At 47.0% G+C, this 24,260-nt stretch overlaps 1 protein-coding gene across 2 annotated transcripts in view; it reads right to left on the bottom strand.

The window, feature by feature from the left end:
• Positions 1–15,271: 15,271 nt before the first annotated feature.
• si:ch211-117c9.5 (sodium- and chloride-dependent creatine transporter 1) overlaps positions 15,272–24,260 on the bottom strand; it is a 41,124-nt gene continuing 32,135 nt past the window's right edge. For both annotated transcript variants that reach the window (XM_055932254.1, XM_055932255.1), the window contains exons 8-14: positions 23,877–24,001; positions 22,785–22,897; positions 22,089–22,229; positions 20,363–20,465; positions 18,773–18,873; positions 18,381–18,551; positions 15,272–17,180 (exon numbers count right to left, since the gene is read on the bottom strand). In XM_055932254.1, the coding sequence (XP_055788229.1) occupies positions 17,049–17,180; positions 18,381–18,551; positions 18,773–18,873; positions 20,363–20,465; positions 22,089–22,229; positions 22,785–22,897; positions 23,877–24,001 (886 nt within the window). In that variant the 3' untranslated portion in view covers positions 15,272–17,048. The remainder of the gene's footprint in view (positions 17,181–18,380; positions 18,552–18,772; positions 18,874–20,362; positions 20,466–22,088; positions 22,230–22,784; positions 22,898–23,876; positions 24,002–24,260) is intronic.

Raw genomic sequence — 24,260 nt, forward strand, 5'->3', positions numbered from 1 at the left:
CTGCTACAGAGGACAAGTTCATTAGAATTACCAGCCTCAGAAATTGCAGCCCAAATAAATGCTTCACAGAGTTAAAGCAACAGACACATCTCAACATCAACTGTTCAGAGAAGACTGTGCGAATCAGGCCTTCATGGTCAAATTGCTGCAAAGAAACCACTACTCAGCATTCAACACCATAGTGCCCACAAAGCTGATCACTAAGCTAAGGACTCTGGGACTAAACACCTCCCTCTGCAACTGGATCCTGGACTTCCTGACGGGCCGCCCCAGGTGGTATGAGTAGGCAACAACACGTCTGCCACGCTGATCCTTAACACTGGGGCCCCTCAGGGGTGTGTACTTAGTACCCTTCTGTATTCCCTGTTCACCCACGACTGCGTGTCCAAACAAGACTCCAACATGTTCATTAAGTTTGCTGACGACACAACAGTGTCCGACAACGATGAGACAGCCTATAGGGAAGAGGTCAGAGACCTGGCAGTGTGGTGCCAGTACAACAACCTCTCTCTCAATGTGAGCAAGACAAAGGAGCTGATCGTGGACTACAGGGCTGAACAGGCCCCCATTATCATCAACGGGTCTGTAGTAGAGCGGGTCGAGAGTTTCAAGTTCCTTGGTGCCCACATCACCAATGAACTATCATGGTCCAAACATACCAAGAGTCGTGAAGAGGGCACGACAAAACCTTTTCCCCCTCAGGACACTGAAAATATTTGACATGGGTCCCCAGATCCTCAAGGTTCTACAGCTGCACAATCAAGAGCATCCTGACCGGTTGCATCACCGCCTGGTATGGCAACTGCTCGGCATCTGACCATAAGGCACTACAGAGGGTTGTGCGAACGGCCCAGTACATCTGGGGCCAAGCTTCCTGCCATCCAGGACCTACAGTGGGGAAAAAAGTATTTAGTCAGCCACCAATTGTGCAAGTTCTCCCACTTAAAAAGATGAGAGAGCCTGTAATTTTCATCATAGGTACACTTCAACTATGACAGACAAAATGAGAGGAAAAAAATCCAGAAAATCACTTTGTAGGATTTTTTATTAATTTATTTGCAAATTATGGTGGAAAATAAGTATTTGGTCAATAACAAAAGTTTATCTCAATACTTTGTTATATACCCTTTGTTGGCAATGACAGAGGTCAAACGTTTTCTGTAAGTCTTCACAAGTTTCACACACACTGTCGGTGGTATTTTGGCCCATTCCTCCATGCAGATCTCCTCTAGAGCAGTGATGTTTTGGGGCTGTTCCTATATGATAGGCGGTGTCAGAGGAAAGCCCATAACATTTTCAGAGACTCCAGTCACCCAAGTTACAGACTGCTTTCTCTGCTACCACACGGCAAGCGGTACCGGCGCGCCAAGTCTAGGGCCGAAAGGCTCCTCAACAGCTTCTACCCCAAAGCCATTAGACTGCTGAACAATTCATAAAAATCGCCACTGGATAATTTGCATTGACCCCCCCCACCCCTCCCTCTTGTACACTGCAGTTACTTGCTGTTAGTTTGTTACCTATGCATAGTCACTTCGCCCCCACCTACATATACAGATTACCTCAACTTGCCTGTACCCCTGCGCCCTGACTTGGTACCGGTGCCCCCTGTATATAGCCTCGTTATTCTTATTGTGTTACTTTTTATTATTACTTTTTATTTTAGTCTACTTGGTAAATATTTTCTTCTTCTTGAACTTCACTGTTGGTTAAGGGCTTGTCAGTAAGCATTTAAGGTAAAGTCTACACTTGTTGTATTCGGCGCATGTGGCAAATAAAGTTTGATTTGATTTAAAGGACACCAATAAGAAGAGACTTGCTTGGGTCAAGAAACACAAGTAATGGACATTAGACCGGTGGAAATCTGTCCTTTGGTCTGATTAGTCCAAATTTGAGATTTTTGGTTCCAACCGCTGTGTCTTTGTGAGACACAGAGTAGGTGAACTGATGATCCTCGCATGTGTGGTTCACACCATGAAGCATGGAGGAGGTGTGATGGTGTGGGAGTGCTTTGCTAGTGACACTGTCTGTGATTTATTTAGAATTCAAGGCACACTTAACCAGCATGGCTACCACAGCATTCTGCAGCGATACACACCTGGTTTGCGCTTAGTTGGACTATAATTTGTTTTTCAACAGGACAATGACCCAACACAACTCCAGGCTGTGTAAGGGCTATTTGACCAAGAAGGAGAGTGATGGAGTGTTGCATCCGTTGACCTGGCCTCCACGGTCACCCGACCTCAACCCAATTGAGATGGTTTGGGATGAGTTGGAGTGCAGAGTGAAGGAGAAGCAGCCAACAAGTGCTCAGCATATGTGGGAACTCATTCAAGACTGTTGGAAAAGCATTCCAGGTGAAGCTGGTTGAGAGAATGCCAAGAGTGTGCAAACCTGTCATCAAGGCAATTTTTTTAACCTTTATTTAACTAGGCAGTTAAGAACAAATTCTTATTTACAATGATGGCCTACCCCGGCCAATATACCACGGCTAAGGGCAGTGTCCAGGCATTCCACGATGTGTAGTGCCTAAGAAGAGCCCTTAGTCATGGTATATTGGCCATATATCACACCCACTCATGCCTTTTTGCTTAAATACATCACAGGAGGCTGAGAACGACTCATAATAATGGCCGGAACAGAAGAGATGGAATGGCATCAAACACCTGGAAACCATATGTTTGAAGTATTTGATACCATTCCACAAATTCCATTCCAGTCATTACCACGATTATGTTCTCCCCAATTAAGGTGCCACCAACTTCCTGTGATATATATATATAATTTGTATTTATTAGGGATCGCCATTAGTTACTGCCAAGGCAGCAGTTACTCTTCCTGGGGTCCATACACATTAAGGCACTTACATCACACATAAAACAAAGATAAAACAGTACATCATATAACATTATTACACCACTACATATCTACAATGCAAAATGTATAATACCAGCATACATCAATATTACAATATTAATATTGCTCTTGATTGTACCTGTGTGTAGAGTGTGTGCATATGCGTGTGTCTGTACCTGTGTGTGTGTCTCTTCACAGCATTGGAGGCTGCTGAGTGGACGACAGCTCATTATAATGGCTGGAACGGAGTAAATGGAATGGCATTAAACACATGGAAACCATGTGTTTGATGTATTTGATACATTCCACAAATTCCGCTCCAATCATTACCACGAGCCTGTTCTCCCCAACGCTTCACAGTACCCTCTGTTCCATAAGCTGTACTTTTATCAGTTTGTAAAAAATCTGATTTTACTGCTTGCATCAGTTACCTGATGTGGAATAGAGTTCCATGTAGTCATGGCTCTATGTAGCACTGTGCGCATCCCATAGTCTGTTCTGGACTTGGGGATTGTGAAGAGACCTCTAGTGGCAAGTCTTGTAGTAGTTTAGTAGTTTTAACAGACAGCTCAGTGTATTCCGCTTGTCAACACTTCTTACAAAAACAAGTAGTGAGGAAGTCAATCTCTCCTCCACTTTGAGCCATGAGATATTGATATGCATACTATTAACGTTAGCTCTCCATGTACATTTAAGGGCCAACCGTGCTGCCCTGTTCTGAGCCAATTGTAATTTTCCTAAGTGCCTCTGTGGCCCCTGACCAGACAACTGAACAGTAGACCAGGTGCGACAAAACTAGGGTCTGTAGGACATGCCTTGTTGATAGTGCTGTTACGTCCAAACAATAGCAAAACTTTCAGGTCTATCCCTGTCTTGTTCTGGATCCGCCCCTTTTTAAATGTTTTGCCTAAATTGACATACCCAAATCTAACTGCCTGTAGCTCAGAACCTGAAGCAAGGATATGCATATTCTTGGAACCATTTGAAAGGAAACACTTTGAAGTTTGTAGAAAATTTTAATTAATGTAGGAGAATATAACATATTAGATCTGGTAAAAGATAATACAAAGAAAAAAACATGTTTTTTTGTTCCATCATCTTTGAAATGCAAGAGAAAGGCCATACTGTATTATTCCAGCCCGGGTGCAATTTAGATTTTGGCCACTAGATGGCAGCAGTGTATGGGCAAAGTTTTAGACTGATCCAATGACCCATTGCATTTCTGTTCAAAATTTTGACGCCAAACTGCAATAATGTGCCTAATTGGTTTATTAATAAAATGTCCACTTCATAACGGTGCACTCTCCTCAAACAATAACATGGTATTCTTTCATTGTAATAGCTACTGTACATTGGACAGTGCCGTTAGATTAACAAGAATTCAAGCTTTCTGCCAATATCAGATATGTCTATGTCCTGGGAAATGTTCTTGTTACTTACAACCTCATGCTAATCACATTAGCCTTCGTTAGCTCAACCGTCCCGTGGGGGACCCACCGATCCTGTAGAGGATTATGAAATGGAAGCAACAGAATCGTCTGAATGAATACACCCCTGATCACACGCAAACACAGTTCACTTTCATAGCAGCCACATACAAACAGCATGATCATTTTGCTCATTGTATAATTCCTTCTCGCATCTACGGGCTTTCCTCATCTCACCTTTTCTCTTTGCTTGTGGACTTCAGTGCACAACACAACAGCTGTCTGTAACCAAACCTTTATACCATAACCGCTACACACAGCCTATATCGTTGTCACCATATTAGCTAACATCATAGTCAACATAGCTACTAGAACTAACATGTAAAGTAAACCTGCTACAATCATGCAGTACAGTAAGCAATTTAGCAGTTACACCAGCGGGTCCAAGTGACAATAAATTAATAAAACCGAAAGCTTACCATGACTTGGAAGAGTGGATATTCTTAGCCAGCTAAATCAAATCAAAGTTTATTTGTCATGTGCGCTGAATACAACAGGTGTAGACCTTACAGTGAAATGCTTACTTACAGGCTCTAACCAATAGTGCAAAAAAGGTATTAGGTGAGCAATAGGTAAGTAAAGGAATAAAACAACAGTAAAAAGACAGGCTATATACAGTATTGAGGCTATAAAAGTAGCGAGGCTACATACAGACACCGGTTAGTCAGGCTGATTGAGGTAGTATGTACATGTAGATATGGTTAAAGTGACTATGCATATATGATGAACAGAGAGTAGCAGTAGCGTAAAAGAGGGGTTGGCGGGTGGTGGGACACAATGCAGATAGCCCGGTTAGCCAATGTGCGGGAGCACTGGCACTAGCTAACATAAATCTAACATAAATAGCATTCCTCTCTGTTCGAGCCGGGTGTCTGTAGGCTAAACTAGCTAACTGCATTAGCTAGCTAAGTATATGAAAGTTAGTTAAAAAAAATTAAACAAAATAAGCCTATAGCTAGCTCTTGCTCTCTGCTGCTTCTCCTTAATTTTTTAAGAAATTAATTTGTTCAAAACTATTCAACTTTCTCTCTCTGAGTCAACTACTCACCACATTTTATGCACTGCAGTGCTAGCTAGCTGCAGATGATGCTTTTCATTCTCTGATCCTTTGATTTGGGTGGGTGTCAGTTCATGCTGCAAGAGCTCTGATAGGTTGGAGGATGTCCTCCGGAAGTTGTCATAATTACTTTGTAAGTCTATGGAAGAGGGTGATAAACATGAGCCGTGGCACACGGACCTGAATGCACTTAAGACTCCTTTCTATGTCCACCAAAATGATTGAAATGACTTGAAACCGTTTGGGAGAGGCCAGTTAGTCCTCTCAATCTAACGCTTGGAGAAAAAAAAAATCTTATGTTGCACCTACCCCACATTGTCCAGGAATATTCTTATCATGTTGCTGAATGTATGCAGAGTATTTTCCGCTTTGTTATCAACAAATGCGTCAAAGTACAGTAAATGTAAAATGCACATAATATCAAGAGTATAATGTTTGGATTCAGTCTTGTGTCAGATGAACTGTTGTGTCCTCACATTTGGTTTCATCATTTTCCCAAACCGTTCCTTTTCAATTGCGGCCATGGTTATGTATATCCTATGCTTTTCCTATTTTTTCTGTAAGAAACATTTCTATATAGGCCAATTTTGATGTCCCAATAACATGACATATGAACTGATATACAAAACAACTATGGACATATCACAATACATTTTTTTCCAATTTAAGCTATCATAGAAAATGATAGCTATAAAAGGAATCCTCAATAAACGGAGCATTGAACATCTCTGCCTCAAATAAACAGAACCAATAGATTCTCTCTTTTTCTACTATCCATCAGCGGCTCCATCAGTCCAGGAATGGTTGTTATGTCATAATATCTGCAGATGTACCTGCAAACTGTATTGTTAGGGGATCAGAAAAACCACAATCAATCAATGGGAAATAGGATAAGCTAGCTAACGCCATTAATAATAAAGTTAGCTATTTTTCTTAAAATTGACAATGGTCTGTCACGATCGTGTGGAGGATTGACGGACCAAAACGCAGCTTTAGGAAAATAAGCCATCTCCTTTTTATTAACGAAGAAGGCAAACGAAACAAAAACACTTAAACACTAAACAAAACGATCGTGAAGCTAAACAACGATGTGCACACACTGGCTACAAACGTATCACATAGACAACTACTCACAACAAATGAAAGCCTATGGCTACCCTAAATAAGGCTCCCAATCAGAGACAACCGAAATCAGCTGTCTCTAATTGGGAACTCATTCAGGTAACCATAGACTCTCCTAGACAACTAAACATACATAGACAACGCTAGACACATGTACTAAACACAAACCCATATACTACACCCAACAACCCCTTTACCATAGAAACACCCAAAACCAACAAAACACAAACATTCCCCATGTCACACCCTGACCTAACTAAAATAATAAAGAAAACAAAGAATACTAAGGCCAGGGCGTGACATGGTCAAACTACTGTAGCTACATTATCAATATTGATAAAGTTGTAAAAAACGGATTTGTTGTCTTCTTTTGGTTGAAAGGCCAGTGGTGAAACGTCACTATTCGGCAACAAAGTTTCCAAATTGTGTTTCCGACTTCGAGGGTCCTTCAAGTGAAACTTCCCAGTGGGAACTAGGAATTTCCGATAATCCAATAACTCAGATGACACATGAACGCAGAGTATCTGTAACGGCTCTCTTTCGGTGAGTGAGTAGACCAAGGCGCAGCGGGTTGTGAATACATAATGACTTTATTAAACAAGACGGGAAAAAACACGAAAACACTATAACAAACTAAACTTGAAAACCCTCAAAATAATAAACGATGAAAACAGACCTAAACTACGAACTTACATGAAACGAAGAACACATGAACAGGAACGACCGAATGAACGAGACGAGACAGTACCGTGTGGTGCAACAAACACAGACACAGCGACAATCACCCACAAACAAACAGTGAGAACCTCCTACCTTAATATGACTCTCAATTAGAGGAAAACGCAAAACACCTGCCTCTAATTAAGAGCCATACCAGGCAACCCAAAACCAACATAGAAACGGAAAACATAGACTGCCCACCCAAAACTCACGCCCTGACCATCACACACATACAAAACAACAGAAAACAGGTCAGGAACGTGACAGAACCCCCCCCTCAAGGTGCGAACGCCGGGCGCACCAGCACAAAGTCCAGGGGAGGGTCTGGGTGGGCATCTGACCACGGTGGTGGCTCAGGCTCCGGACGCTGTCCCCACACCACCATAGTCACTCCCCGCTTCTGTATTCCCCTCCCAATGACCACCCTCCAACTAAAACCACCTAAATGAAGGGGCAGCACCGGGATAAGGGCCAGCACCGGGATAGGGGGCAGCACCGGGATAAGGGGCAGCACCGGGATAAGGGGCAGCACCGGGATAAGGGGCGGCAGGTCCTGGCTGAGGGACTCCGGTAGGTCCTGGCTGAGGGGCTCCGGCAGGTCCGGGCTGAGGGGCTCCGGCAGGTCCGGGCTGAGGGGCTCCGGCAGGTCCGGGCTGAGGGGCTCCGGCAGGTCCGGGCTGAGGGGCTCCGGCAGGTCCGGGCTGAGGGGCTCCGGCAGGTCCGGGCTGAGGGGCTCCGGCAGGTCCGGGCTGAGGGGCTCCGGCAGGTCCGGGCTGAGGGGCTCCGGCAGGTCCGGGCTGGGTGGCCGCTCCGGACTGAGTGGCCGCTCCTGACTTTAGGGCAGCTCCTGACTGTAGGGCAGCTCCTGACTGTAGGGCAGCTCATGACTGTAGGGCAGCTCATGACTGTAGGGCAGCTCTGACAGCTCCTGACTGTAGGGCAGCTCTGACAGCTCCTGACTGGCTGGCGTCTCTGGCAGCTCCTGACTGGCTGGCGTCTCTGGCGGCTCCTGACTGGCTGGCGTCTCTGGCGGCTCCTGACTGGCTGGCGCCTCTGGCGGCTCCTGACTGGCTGGCGTCTCTGGCGGCTCCTGACTGGCTGGCGTCTCTGGCGGCTCCTGACTGGCTGGCGGCTCTGGCGGCTCCTGACTGGCTGGCGGCTCTGGCGGCTCCTGACTGGCTGGCGGCTCTGGCGGCTCCTGACTGGCTGGCGGCTCTGGCGGCTCCTGACTGGCTGGCGGCTCTGGCGGCTCCTGACTGGCTGGCGGCTCTGGCGGCTCCTGACTGACGGACGGCTCTGGCGGCTCCTGACTGACGGACGGCTCTGGCGGCTCCTGACTGACGGACGGCTCTAATGGCTCGGGACAGACGGGCGGCTCTAATGGCTCGTGGCAGACGGACGGCTCAGAAGGCGCTGGGCAGACGGATGGCTCAGAAGGCGCTGGGCAGACGGATGGCTCAGAAGGCGCTGGGTAGACGGATGGCTCAGAAGGCGCTGGGCAGACGGATGGCTCAGAAGACGCTGGGCAGACGGATGGCTCAGAAGGCGCTGGGCAGACGGATGGCTCAGAAGACGCTGGGCAGACGGATGGCTCAGAAGGCGCTGGGCAGACGGATGGCTCAGAAGGCGCTGGGCAGACGGATGGCTCAGAAGGCGCTGGGCAGACGGATGGCTCAGAAGGCGCTGGGCAGACGGATGGCTCAGAAGGCGCTGGGCAGACGGATGGCTCAGAAGGCGCTGGGCAGACGGATGGCTCAGAAGGCGCTGGGCAGACGGATGGCTCAGAAGGCGCTGGGCAGACGGATGACTCAGAAGGCGCTGGGCAGACGGATGACTCAGAAGGCGCTGGGCAGACGGATGACTCAGAAGGCGCTGGGCAGACGGATGACTCAGAAGGCGCTGGGCAGACGGATGACTCAGAAGGCGCTGGGCAGACGGATGGCTCAGACGGCGCTGGGCAGACGGATGGCTCAGACGGCGCTGGGCAGACGGATGGCTCAGACGGCGCTGGGCAGACGGATGGCTCAGACGGCGCTGGGCAGACGGATGGCTCAGACGGCGCTGGGCAGACGGAAGGCTCAGACGGCGCTGGGCAGACGGATGGCTCAGACGGCGCTGGGCAGACGGATGGCTCAGACGGCGCTGGGCAGACAGATGGCTCAGACGGCGCTGGGCAGACAGATGGCTCAGACGGCGCTGGGCAGACAGATGGCTCAGACGGCGCTGGGCAGACAGATGGCTCAGACGGCGCTGGGCAGACAGATGGCTCAGACGGCGCTGGGCAGACAGATGGCTCAGACGGAGCTGGGCAGACAGGCAGTGCAGAAGGCGTTGGGCAGACGGCCGACTCTGCCCTGCTGAGGCGCACAGTAGTGCGTGGTTGGTGGTGCTGAGGGCACGCACCTCAGGGCGAGTGCGGGGAGCAGGGACAGGGCACACTGACTTCTCGAAGCGCACTATAGGCCTGGTGCGTGGTACCGGAACTGGAGGTACCGGGCTGAGGGCACGCACCTCAGGGCGAGTGCGGGGAGAAGGAACAGTGCGTACAGGGCTCTGGAGACGCACAGATGGCTTAGTGCGTGGTGCCGGAACTGGAGGCACTGGGCTGGAGACACGCACCATAGGGAGAGTGCGTGGAGGAGGAACAGGGCTCTTAAAACGCACTGGAAACCTGGTGCGTGGTGTAGGCACTGGTGGTACTGGGCTGGGGTGAGGAGGTAGCGCCGGAAATACCGGACCGTGTAGGCGTACTGGCTCCCTTGAGCACTGAGCCTGCCCAACCTTACCTGGTTGAATGCTCCCCGTCGCCCGACCAGTGCGGGGAGGTGGAATAACCCGCACCGGGCTATGTAGGCGAACCGGGGACACCATGCGTAAGGCTGGTGCCATGTAAGCCGGCCCAAGGAGACGTACTGGTGGCCAGATATGTAGGGCCGGCCTCATGACATTTGGCTCAATGCCCAATCTAGCCCTACCAGTGCGGGGAGGTGGAATAACCCGCACTGGGCTATGCACCCGTACAGGAGACACGTGCGCTCTACTGCGTAACACGGCGTCTGCCCGTACTCCCGCTCTCCACGGTTAGCCTGGGAAGTGGGCGCAGGTCTCCTACCTGCCCTCAGCCCACTACCTCTTAGCCCCCACCCAAGAAATTTTAGGGTAGTACTTGCGGGCTTCCAGCCTTGCTTCCGTGCTGCCTCCTCATAACGTCGCCTCTCCGCTTTCGCTGCCTCCAGCTCCGCTTTGGGGCGGCAACACTCCACTGGCTGTGCCCAGGGTCCTTTACCGTCCAGGATCTCTTCCCATGTCCAATCCTCCTTTTCCCACTGCTGCTGTCGTTGCTGTCCGTTAACCCGCTGCTTGATCTGGGTTTGGTGGGTGATTCTGTAAAGGCTCTCTTTCGGTGAGTGAGTAGACCAAGGCGCAGCGGGTTGTGAATACATAATGACTTTATTAAACAAGACGGGAAAAAACACGAAAACACTATAACAAACTAAACTTGAAAACCTACAAAATAATAAACGATGAAGACAGACCTAAACTACGAACTTACATGAAACGAAGAACACATGAACAGGAACGACCGAATGAACGAGACGAGACAGTACCGTGTGGTGCAACAAACACAGACACAGCGACAATCACCCACAAACAAACAGTGAGAACCTCCTACCTTAATATGACTCTCAATTAGAGGAAAACGCAAAACACCTGCCTCTAATTAAGAGCCATACCAGGCAACCCAAAACCAACATAGAAACGGAAAACATAGACTGCCCACCCAAAACTCACGCCCTGACCATCACACACATACAAAACAACAGAAAACAGGTCAGGAACGTGACAGTATCCTCCCCCCCCTTGAAGCTTTTTGGTCTTAATTTAAGGTTAGGGTTAGGCATAACATAAGCAGTGTGGTTAAGGTTAGGTGTAAAATCAGATTAAGATTAATTGTAGAAATAGGTGGGGTTTAGCCATAATAATGACTTGCGACTGTGTTAACTAGTGACGACCCTCCGCCATCTGCCCCCTGGCTTCCCATTGGTTCGCCTTGCCTCTTCCCTCTCTTGCTGAAGAGAATGCACCACCACGACATGAAGGTCGGTTTCCATGGTGATAAATGGTGCCGTTGCTGCGGCAACAGGATTTTTATGACATCTTGTAATGAGTAAGCCAGCAAGACGTCACTTCAGCCCTCTCTCTCTTTGAGGGTGTGAGAGACAGAAAGATGGGTAGATAGATATAAAGGAGAGGAGTGGAGTGAGAGAGAAAGGGGAGTGAGGAAAGAGAAACAGGGGGAGACAGGAGAGAGGTTTCATAGAGCTGTAGGAGTGGGAGAATGTAACACTGGACTATTAGGAATCTGTATTTATAGGCATGGAGAGGGAGTAGAAAGGGAGTGAGAGGTGATTGTGAGAACAGAACTGAGAGTCACTGTGTGAGAGGCATTTGTTAGTTGAGCCGAGGTGTGGGTGTTTGTGTTGTCAGTTGGACCAAGCCAGTTTCTCCTTCATGTTTAATAACTGAACACAAGATAGCTCCAGAAATAAAACTCCCAAATCTGTTCCCAACCTCACAGGGATTGGCTCTATCATCCCTTGGAGAGAGACGTGTAGTCTAGTCACCTCCCTCATCCATCCTATTCACTAATATACCAAGTCACTATTATTTTAGTCACAAGCAAGCCACAAGGTCTCAATCTCAAGTCGAGTCCCAAGTAGAAGGGGTCGAGGCTTGAGTCAAGTTGTGCATTCTAAGGACAAGTCGAGTTGAGTCACAAGTTTTTTCAAGTTAGGTCTCAAATCAAGTGAAAAAAAGTCTCTATACATCATGCGATAACTTATTAAACTACAAATCTTTGTCTATTTATTGAGGCTACCAGACATCCCTTTCCATTATTTTGTCTACAACACATCTTGATTTTGTAATAATGCATTTTAAAAACAAATTGCAAATGCAAGCTTCAGAAGTAAATAATACATTTCAAGCAAGTTGGACATACCAAAAGACCAGTAGACCTATGCTAGTAATTGTTGCCCCATTGCTGGTGAGCTTGCAAAGTAAACAGTTAATATTTCTGATTACCAAACTATTTTTGGAGCTGCATAGGCCTGTTAATTTATGGAAATCCTCTCCCTGCAATTTGACTTCAGAACATTTAATAAAACCAAAAGCTTACCTTGACTTGGAAGAGTTCCAGTGCTGTGTTGGATAGTCATAGCCAGCTAGCTAACATAGCATCCCTCTGTTTGAGCAGGGTGTTTGAGTAACTAAACTAGCGAGCTGCATTTGCTAGCTAAGTAAGTGAAACTGAAAAAAATGACTCTCTCTCTCTTACTTGTCCTTCATTTTTTAAGAAATTAATTTGTTGAAAACTGTTCCAACTGTTGTCTTTCTCTCTCTTTGAGTCAACTACTCACAACATTTTATGCAATGTAGTGCTAGCTAGCTGTAGCTTATGCTTTCAGTACTAAATTCATTCTCTGATCCTTTGATTGGGTGGACAACATGTCAGTTCATGCTGCAAGAGCTCTGATAGGTTGGAGGACGTCCTCCAGAAGTTGTCATAATTACTGTGTAAGTCTATGGAAGGGGTGAGCACCAAGAGCCTTCTAGGTTTTGCATTGAAGTCAATGTACCAAGAGGAGGACGGAAACTAGCTGTCCTCCGGCTACACCATGGTGCTACCCTACAGAGTGCTGTTGAGGCTACTGTAGAGCTTCATTGCAAAACAGTGTGTATTAATAAATTATTTGATGACGTGAATATATTTAGTCTAGTTTTTCAATGTTTTACAATTCTTTATTTTAAGAAATTCACTGAGGAGGATGGTCCTCCCCGTCCTCATCTGAAGAGCCCCCACTGATCTTACACCTACATTAAATGTGTCTACCTTGTCTACAATGTGTCCGGATTCCCTTTTCTCGCACCATATTCAATGCCAGTATGCATTCTACAAACGGTGGAATAGACAAAATATGATAACACAACAACTGATGGCAGTTGCTAACCTCTAACTAGCCAGCAAGCTAGCAAGCAAGCAATGCTAAAGGGTTTGCTAAACTCTATAGACAAACAAAACATTGGCTTGCTGGCTAGCATTTATGAGGCCAGCAAACACGTTCCTCACACACTAGGAACATATTTCGTTACCAAAACACACATTTTCTGGAGACTAATGGGAGGCGATGACGTCGCCAACTATATGATGACGTCGCCAACTATATGCGCTTTCGGTAGCCTGATTGCGTCCAAACAGGAGATATCCAAACCTCCTGAAGAGATCAGCCAGATCTGAACACAGACCTTGTGTGCGTCTAGACCCGTCTTTTCAATGCGATCATTGTATTTTGATAGCGCTAATCGCATGTAAGTGTCAAGTGTAGACACAACCTTTTTATGAGATAGATCATATTCTCTTCCCAACCGCAGAAGTACGACAAACATATATACAAATAATATTATAAAAATTATCTGGGCATGTACATTCGTAATTCAGCCTACATAAACATTGCACATTACATCGATAAAAAAACAGACACAAACAATCTCAGAGGAGAGAAAGTGTATCACAATAACCAGATGGTGCCGCAAAGTATTATGGGTTGCACTTCCGTCCCTCAGCGCTTCATTTCCATTGTTATCAACATTCCAGACGCCTCAGTCACACTGATGTCCAGAAGTAGAACGGGCCGGGGGCCAATGACTGAACAGGAGCTACAAGGTCTGTTTTGCCCAGTGATGTAGTCGAATCACTAAACCTTGAGTCCGAATCGAGTCCCCTGTGCTTGAGTCTGAGGCCCCAATGGTCGAGTCAATAGACCCTATGCCTGAAGTCTGAGTCCCAGTGCTCGAGTCCTGGTCCAAGTGCTCAAGTCTGGGTCACTTGGTCCACATGAACTCAAAATAAAGTTATTTACCCAGTCAGATATAGTGTTGTCGCAAGAGGAATTTAGTCAATAGATTGTCTGCTATCCATTTTCCTTTTTTTCTGTGCCACCAGATGTTTGCATATAGGCTTCTCAGAGTGGTAGCCTTAGGGCTAGATTCAAGCCATTTTCTCAGAGGAAAACTTACGGGGGGAGACTTACGCTACAGAACCTTGTATATGAAATGCAGTGGGAAAAGTGGTAGGTTCCGCAGGCTCTACACATTCAAAGACAGCCTACTTTCCTATAGCCTACTCAAGGGAGTGGAAAAACAACCATTCACTCTGTTATGCCCTCAGACATCATGGGGACTGCATGATGCATGCATCACGTAGCCTTGTCCCAGATCTATGAATCGTCACATATTTCAGGGTCAAATCAATGCCAAAGGGAGAGCATAGTTTTCATCTATTGTGAACACTGTTACAGAGCCAATCTCTTTGTATTTTTCTAACAAGGATGTAAAGAAAATCAATATTAATGGATATTTAGAACATTTGACTATGTAGTTTTTTCATAAAGATTGTTAAGCTAAATTGTGCATTACCTGATACGTTATTCTACTTCGAATACAATATGTATTTTGACAAGTTTCTAGCATTGATAAGACTACACACTCTAATATCTTAAAGTAAACCTGTTGTTCATGAATACACAGCTCACAAGTGACCAGATATATTGTGTATGTGTTATGTATTTGTTTCATGTTTTGCACTAGAATGATTGAATACACATCTGAAGTACAGCAGCACTCTTCATTCTTTCCAAGATAATATGTTTTTATCATCAATTAAGCATGTTTCTAATCAATACCTGTTTGTAGGAGTGGGACTGACTGTCTGTAACGCAAAACCCTGTTACCTGTTGGACAGTATGAATGTTAGCCTGGTCCCAGATCTGATCTCTATGTGCTTTAAACACCTCACCTGACTATACATGATATGTAGTTGGTTCAAGCACAAACAGATCTGAGACCAGGCTATGAATGTGTCACTCTCTCTATAGTAACCGTCAGAGGTGATTGAGCTTTGAAAGTATCTGTAAATACATGTATTTGTATGAATAATATTGGTAGTGTCTATGCAAATAAAGAGCCTAAAGAATAAAGTTTCCATCTTGTCTTTTATTGCTTCTCTCTTGGCTTGGCATTAAGACACATTGCTCTCACTCTCTTTCTTTCTCCATCGGTAGGCTTCCCTCTCCCTCCCTCTCCCTCTTTCTCCATTGGTAGGCTTCTCTCTCCCTCCCTCTCTCTCTTTCTCCATTCGTAGGCTTCTCTCTCCCTCCTCCCTCTCTCTCTTTCTAAATCAGTAGGCTTCTCTCTCCCTCCCTCTCCCTCTTTCTAAATCAGTAGGCTTCTCTCTCCCTCTTTCTTTCTAAATCAGTAGGCTTCTCTCCCTCCCTCTCCCTCTCTCTCTTTCTAAATCAGTAGGCTTCTCTCTCCCTCCCTCTCCCTCTTTCTAAATCAGTAGGCTTCTCTCTCCCTCCCTCTCCCTCTCTCTAAATCAGTAGGCTTCTCTCTCCCTCCCTCTCCCTCTCTCTAAATCAGTAGGCTTCTCTCTCCCTCCCTCTCTCTCTTTCTAAATCAGTAGGCTTCTCTCTCCCTCCCTCTCCCTCTCTCTAAATCAGTAGGCTTCTCTCTCCCTCTTTCTTTCTAAATCAGTAGGCTTCTCTCCCTCCCTCTCCCTCTCTCTCTTTCTAAATCAGTAGGCTTCTCTCTCCCTCCCTCTCCCTCTTTCTAAATCAGTAGGCTTCTCTCTCCCTCCCTCTCCCTCTCTCTAAATCAGTAGGCTTCTCTCTCCCTCCCTCTCCCTCTCTCTCTTTCTAAATCAGTAGGTTCTCTCTCTCTCCCTCTCTCTCTTTCTAAATCAGTAGACTTCTCTCTCTCTCTCTCACAAGGTGGAAATGCTGATTACAATCCCTCCCCAATATTAACACTGATTCACAGACTCACACAATACTCAAGACACTTAAGTTAGTAAGTTAGTTAGTTACACTGGAAGTGGTGGTGCTTAGCTGTTTTTGTAATTTACAGAGGGAAGTTTCTTAACAGTTTGACTGATGAGGGAGGATAGAAAATAGTGGTCGGGTGACAGGTTGAGCTCAGAGTCAAAGACGAACACAGATAACATAGAGCACAGTACCTCTCTCCTTTAGTCTCACACAAACACACACACACACACACACACACACACACACACACACACACACACACACACACACACACACACACACACACACACACACACACACACACACACACACACACACACACGGTCAGATCTACAGTAGACAGATAAGTGTTTACCAGCTTGGGATCAGTAATACTCATTCAGCACCATCAACAGGGTATGTTGGGTTACTACAGACTGGGTCAGCAGCACTGAACCGCCCCACAGAATCCATTACACAGGGAGGAGAGGGAGAGACACTGTGGAGATGGGATGGGGGGGGGGCAAGATATCGCAGCTGCATTCGACATCACAACACAATCACAGGACGAGACAGGAAAGGACAGCACTGAGGCACAGAGCAGAAGACGGAGAGAGAGAGAGAGAGAGAGAGAGAGAGAGAGAGAGAGAGAGAGAGAGAGAGAGAGAGAGAGAGAGAGAGAGAGAGAGAGAGGTAGAGGAAAACAGAAAGAATGTCAGCCTGTATTGATTGTGTATTTGAGCTCTTGTCCCATCTTTTCTTTGGTCCATTGGTCCAGGGCTGTTCAGTGTGTGTGTTTAATCGGCTTCAGAGTGGCCTTCCTGTGCATTTATGGCTGGGCCAAGGCAGGGTGTGTGTATGTATCTATGTGTGTTTGTGTGAGTGTGTGTTTGGGACGGAGGGTTCTGAGTGGGAAACGAGGGGGTGGATTCTGTGGGGCTCAGATGGTCAGATGACACTCTCAAACAGCAAAGTGTTTTTGGTCTGGCCATTAGGGGGCAGCAGTTTGGCCTCAGACTCAGGAGCCAAGTACTCCATGTGATGTCGACCCCACACCGGAGTGGTCAGGTGCTGCCAACGCTACAGAGGGGGAGACAGGGAGGGAGAGAGACAGAGTAAGAGGGAGGGAGTGAGAGAGAAAGAGAAGGGTAAATATCACTGAATGAAATGAGTCTAGCACGGAGACAGTGATAGTGTGAAAGCCTACCAAGAGTCACAGAGACATTTTAACAGGGCAGGGTAGAGGCTAACGTGGGAAACAGTTTCAACTCAGCAGTCTGATTGATGATGTGACACATTCACCACCATGAGCCAGACAGTGATATTCATAGTAACATGTTACAGTTTAGTCAGCACAGTCAGACACACACAGAGGCAACCCAGGCAGGGGGTACGTCACCAGGGAAACACAGTTCCTACTCAGACACACACAGAGGCAACGCAGGCAGGGGGTACGTCACCAGGGAAACACAGTTCCTACTCAGACACACACAGAGGCAACCCAGGCAGGGGGTACGTCACCAGGGAAACACAGTTCCTACTCAGACACACACAGAGGCAACGCAGGCAGGGGGTACGTCACCAGGGAAACACAGTTCCTACTCAGACACACACAGAGGCAACCCAGGCAGGGGGTACGTCACCAGGGAAACACAGTTCCTACTCAGACACACACAGAGGCAACGCAGGCAGGGGGTACGTCACCAGGGAAACACAGTTCCTACTCAGACACACACAGAGGCAACGCAGGCAGGGGGTACGTCACCAGGGAAACACAGTTCCTACTCAGACACACACAGAGGCAACCCAGGCAGGGGGTACGTCACCAGGGAAACACAGTTCCTACTCAGACACACACAGAGGCAACGCAGGCAGGGGGTACGTCACCAGGGAAACACAGTTCCTACTCAGACACACACAGAGGCAACCCAGGCAGGGGGTACGTCACCAGGGAAACACAGTTCCTACTCAGACACACACAGAGGCAACCCAGGCAGGGGGTACGTCACCAGGGAAACACAGTTCCTACTCAGACACACACAGAGGCAACCCAGGCAGGGGGTACGTCACCAGGGAAACACAGTTCCTACTCAGACACACACAGAGGCAACGCAGGCAGGGGGTACGTCACCAGGGAAACACAGTTCCTACTCACACAAACAGTATGCTCACACCTCAGCATAGAAGCGTGAGGCCAGTCTCTTTCTCACTCACTCACACTCACACTCACACTCACACACACACACACACACACACACACACACACACACACACACACACCTCTGTGAAGGATCCTTTGCAGCGCAGTAGTTTGTAGAGGACCGTGATGGGGATGCAGAGCATTGAGGAGAGGGCCAGACACCAGCCCAGCGCCTCCCCCCACAAGGGGTAGGTATACATTGAGTTATAGGTCAGGGGCTTGTAGTTCACCACGTGGAACAGGAACACTCCCTACACACACACACACACACACACACACACACACACACACACACTAGTTAACAACACAGGCAATTTAAAAAGATTTCATCCCAAAGCCATAATTACATTGATCAGTGAAGCACAGCACAAATGCTCTGGTATTCCAAATACCCTGAACTATGCTAAATCTACATGACTGTAGGCCATAGTTTCCTAGCTCTGGAGGTGTGTGCTTTAACAACCTAACTCACCACACAAACAAGGGGCGTGATGTAGGACCAGCACCACTTCATGTAGGGCATCGGCCGGTAGCCAATCATACGAGCCACATCATCCATGAAACGATCTGCACCTGAGAGAGAGAGAGACCACTGTGACTGACCCAAACTTAAGGAAAGCTTTAACTATGTACAGACTCAGTGAGCATAGCCTTGCTATTGAGAAAGGCCACCGTAGGCAGACCTGGCTCTCAAGAGAAGACAGGCTATGTGCACACTGACCACAAAATGAGGTGGAAACTGAGCTGCACTTCCTAACCTCCTGCCAAATGTATGACCATATTAGAGACACATATTTCCCTCAGATTACACAGATCCACAAAGAATTTGAAAACAAACCCAATTTTGATAAACTCCCATATCTACTGGGTGAAATACCACAGTGTGACATCACAACAGCAGTATTTGTGACCTGTTGCCACAAGAAAAGGTCAACCAGTGAAGAACAAACACCATTGTATATACAACCCATATTTATGTTTATTTATTTTCATTTTTGCACTTTTAACTATTTGCACATCATTACAACACTGTATATAGACATAATATGACATTTGTCTTTATTCTTTTGGAACTTCTGTGAGTGTAATGTTTACTCTTCATTTTTATTGTTGTTCATGTGTATTTGTTTATTATCTACTTAACTTGCTTTGGAAATGTTAACATATGTTTCCCATGCCAATAAAGCCCTGGAGTTGAATTGAGAGACGGGGGCAGAGACAGAGAGACACGGGAATAGAGTGAGTGAGTGAGTGAGTGAGTGAGTGAGTGAGTGAGTGAGTGAGTGAGTGAGTGAGTGAGTGAGTGAGTGAGAGAGAGAGAGAGAGAGAGAGAGAGAGAGGAAGAAGAAGAAAGAAGGGAGACACAGTAATAGAGTGAGAGAGAGAGAGAGAGAGAGAGGAAGAGAGAGAGGGAGAGAGAGAATGAGAGAGAGAGAGAGAGAGAGAGAGAGAGAGAGAGAGAGAGGAAGAGAGGGAGAGAGAGAATGAGAGAGAGAGAGAGAGAGAGAGGAAGAAGAAGAAAGAAGGAAGGAAGAGAGATAGAAGTGGTAAATCATGAAGGGAGAGATAACATGGTTGTGAGTAGGTCTCAGAGTTGATTAGGTGCCAAATTGTTTTCTGCATGTCACTTCCCTGCCAAACAGTCTGTGTGTTCTGTGTCACGCATGATGTCTGACAAGACATGGAGAAGATAACTGACGCAGACACAAAAAGGCTAGACTTCCCAGATCTCACTAACAATCTATTCCTAACACTGGACTTTAGTTGGCTATAGAGCCTCTGACACATATTTCATTTCCTCTACTGTGTCTCTCTGTACAAGATTTGTGTGGTAGCCAAGACAGAAAGACACACACACACACACACACACACACACACACACACACACACACACACACACACACACACACACGCACACGCACACACACACACAAAAATGTACAGCACATCCATTTCTCCAACCACAATTCCCATGTCTCCAATAATCGATGCAATCCCAGTAGTAACCCAGAGATGGCACTCATACAACAAACACACACACACACACGCACACACACCTTACCATAGACCCAGGCCACCACCACACACTCCCAGAAGGCCTGCCAGAGCAGTGTGATCCCACTGGCAGAGTAGTAGTCAAACAGCTGGAACACATACATCCCTCCCTGAGAGAGACAGAGAGAGGAGGGAGAGGAGGGGGAGAGAGAATGTGGGGGTAGAGAGAGACAGAGAGAGAGAGAGAGAGAGAGAGAGAGAGAGAGAGAGAGGGGAGGGGAGAGAGGAGGGGAGAGAGAAAGAGAGAGAGAGTGAGAAGGAGAGGTAGTAGAGAGATAGTAGAGATAGGTGGAGAGAGAGAGAGCGTATAGAGAGAGGGGGAGAGAGAGCAAGAGAGAGAAGAGGGGGAAGAGAGAGAAGAGGGGGGAGAGAGAGAGGAGGGGAAGAGAGATAGAAGAGAGAGGAGGGGGGAGAAAGAGTAGAGAGAGTGGGGGAGATTGAGCGAGAGAGAGCGGAAGGGAAAGAGAGAGTAGAGCGAGAGAGAGAGGAAGGAAAAGAGAGTACAGAGAGAGAGAGGAGGGGGAAGAGAGAGAGAGCGTACAGAGAGAGTGAGAGAGAGGAGGGGGAAAGAGAGATCGAGAGGGGAGAGAGAGAGAACAGAGAGAGACAGAGGGGAGGGGGAGAGAGCGAGAGAGAGGGGGAGAGAGAAAGAGAGAACAGAGAGAGAGGGGAAGGGAGAGAACAGAGAGACAGAGGGGAGGGGGAGAGAGCGAGAGAGAGGGGGGAGAGAGAAAGAGAGAACAGAGAGAGAGAGAGGGGAAGGGAGAGAACAGAGAGAGACAGAGGGGAGGGGGGAGAGAGCGAGAGAGAGGGGGAGAGAGAAAGAGAGAACAGAGAGAGAGAGAGGGGAAGGGAGAGAACAGAGAGAGACAGAGGGGAGGGGGGAGAGAGCGAGAGAGAGGGGGGAGAGAGAAAGAGAGAACAGAGAGAGAGAGAGAGGAAGGGAGAGAACAGAGAGAGACAGAGGGGAGGGGGGAGAGAGCGAGAGAGAGGGGGAGAGAGAAAGAGAGAACAGAGAGAGAGAGAGGGGAAGGGAGAGAACAGAGAGACAGAGGGGAGGGGGGAGAGAGGGAGAGAGAGGGGGGAGAGAGAAAGAGAGAACAGAGAGAGATAGGGGAAGGGAGAGAACAGAGAGACAGAGGGGAGGGGGGAGAGAGCGAGAGAGAGGGGGGAGAGAGAAAGAGAGAACAGAGAGAGCGAGGGGAAGGGAGAGAACAGAGAGAGACAGAGGGGAGGGGGGAGAGAGCAAGAGAGAGGGGGGAGAGAGAAAGAGAGAACAGAGAGAGAGAGGAGAAGGGAGAGAACAGAGAGAGACAGAGGGGAGGGGGGAGAGAGCAAGAGAGAGGGGGGAGAGAGAAAGAGAGAACAGAGAGAGAGAGAGGGGAAGGGAGAGAACAGAGAGAGACAGAGGGGAGGGGGGAGAGAGAAAGAGAAAACAGAGAGAGAGAGGGGAAGGGAGAGAACAGAGAGAGACAGAGGGGAGGGGGGAGAGAGCGAGAGAGAGGGGGGAGAGAGAAAGAGAGAACAGAGAGAGAGACAGAGAGAGAGAGGGGAAGGGAGAGAGAGAACAGTGGGGTGAAAAGACAGAAAAGGAAATGAGAAAGAATATGAGTTCATGTTGTCTTGTAAGAGTGATGTAATATGAACTACTAAATAAGTTCCTTCTGACCCCTTTTCATCCCTCTTCTCTTCATTTGTCCATTCCCTCCCTTCCCCTCTCCTGACCCTCTTACCTCTGTTACCATGGAGAGGTCGATGAAAAAGCAGGTGATGCAGCATATCGCCACGACAACCTCGCGACGCAGCGAGCCCGCCATAGATTTGGGCGGTAGCATGTCCATGACCCCCGTGACGAAGCCCTCCACCCCAACAAACTGAGAAAGAGAGATTACTCTGATATTCTGCTACCATACTTTGATATGCTGTCATGTCATAATCATGATTATAATATATCGGATAATATTTAATTTTCTGATACTCTAATAACAGTTACTTCTATAGCAGCGCTGTTTGCGTCCTTGAATGGTCATGGGGGGAGAGATAGAGAGGAGAGATGGAGAGAGAGACCGATGGAGAGAGGAGTAGTGTATGAACAGAGAGGAGAGATGGAGAGAGAGAGATAGAGAGAGGAGCAGTGTATGAACAGAGAGGAGAGTGGACAGATGCTCTCTGTGAGGCAGACAGAGGCTCAATGACTGCCTCTGTGCTTGTGGAACAATGGCTGCAGGCCCTGGGACTAACAAAGATGGACTACTTTGATATACAACTCAACAAGTTCAAATGTCCCCACTGTGTCAAGGTAAGTGGCTGTGTGTGAACGCACAGTATGTGTCATAGAACTGCAGACATTAACTGTCAGAATCCCTCTGTGTGTGTGTGTGTGTGTGTGTTTGTGTGTGTGTGTGTTGTGTATGTGCATTGTCCAATACCTGGCTATCCAGGCCCAGTACCAACAGCATGAAGAAGAAGAGCGCTGCCCAGACTGGAGCCATAGGCATCAGAGTAACAGCCTTGGGATAGGCTATGAACGCCAGGCCTGGACCTGGAGAGAGACAGAGAGGCAGAGTTAGTCAGCATTTTCACAACACCAAATGGGGAAGATAGACGGGAAGGGCACAAGCTGAAAGGGCACAAGCTGAAAGGAATAAGGAAGGGGTCAGGGTGAGTGCGATGAAGTCAAAGTGAGGATGAAGATATAGGGATGAATCACGGTGGGGAATTAACACCAGCCAAAATGCTAGTTAGATTTAGCCATTGGCTGGTAGAGTGTCTATTCTTAAAAGTCACATTGGTGGGTGGTCACAGAGTATTTGGGAACAGTTTTTTATTTTCAATTCAAAGTCAACATGTAAAAAATATATATACACTACCGTTCAAAAGTTTGGGGTCACTTAGAAATGTCCTTGTTTTTGAAATATTTTATTTTATTTTTAAGTCCATTAAAATAACATTAAATTGATCAGAAATACAGTGTAGACATTGTTAATGTTGTAAATGACTATTGTAGCTGGAAACGGCAGATTTTTTATGGAATATCTACATAGGCATACAGAGGCCCACTATCAGCAACCATCACTCCTGTGTTCCAATGGCACGTTGTCCAAGTATCATTTTAAAAGGCTAATTGATCATTAGAAAACCCTTTCGCAATTATGTTAGCACAGCTGAAAACTGTTGTTCTGATTAAAGAAGCAATACAACTGGCCTTCTTTAGACTAGTTGAGTATCTGGAGCGTCAGCATTTGTGGGTTCAAGTACAGGCTCAAAATGGCCAGAAACAAAGAACTTTCTTCTGAAACTCAAACTTGAAAAACAAGGATATTTCTAAGTGATCCCAAACTTTTGAATGGTAGTGTATATTTGAGTGTGCATGTGTTTTCTGTGATTTATCTTCATAATTAAAAACAAATCTGAAGAAAATGTGCCTGTTAAATGTTTTTGTGTCTGGAAAAATTTGGGCATCCACCAGCCACCTGGATGAGGTACAGGGGTAGTAGTGTTTTAGGGATCTCTGTCCTTACCACTCTCGGCCACCTTACTGATGTCGACCCCCTGCTCTGCAGCCATGAAGCCCAGCACTGAGAACACCACAAACCCTGCAAAGAAACTGGTCCCACTGTTGATCATGGCTAGAACAAATGCATCTCTGCAGATAGAGAGAGAGAGAGAGACTTTAAAGACGTGGTATTGATATCAAGCAAACACACACACACACACACACACACACACACACACACACACACACACACACACACACACACACACACACACACACACACACACACACACACACACACACACACACACACACACACACACACACACACAAGTAGGCAACAACATAAAGTGAAAGATGTAATAATAGTGAATGAGTAATAGTGAGAAGATGAGTGAGACTAGAAAAG

Source organism: Salvelinus fontinalis, chromosome 8 (assembly GCF_029448725.1).
Source record: "Salvelinus fontinalis isolate EN_2023a chromosome 8, ASM2944872v1, whole genome shotgun sequence".
Lineage (NCBI taxonomy): Eukaryota > Metazoa > Chordata > Actinopteri > Salmoniformes > Salmonidae > Salvelinus > Salvelinus fontinalis.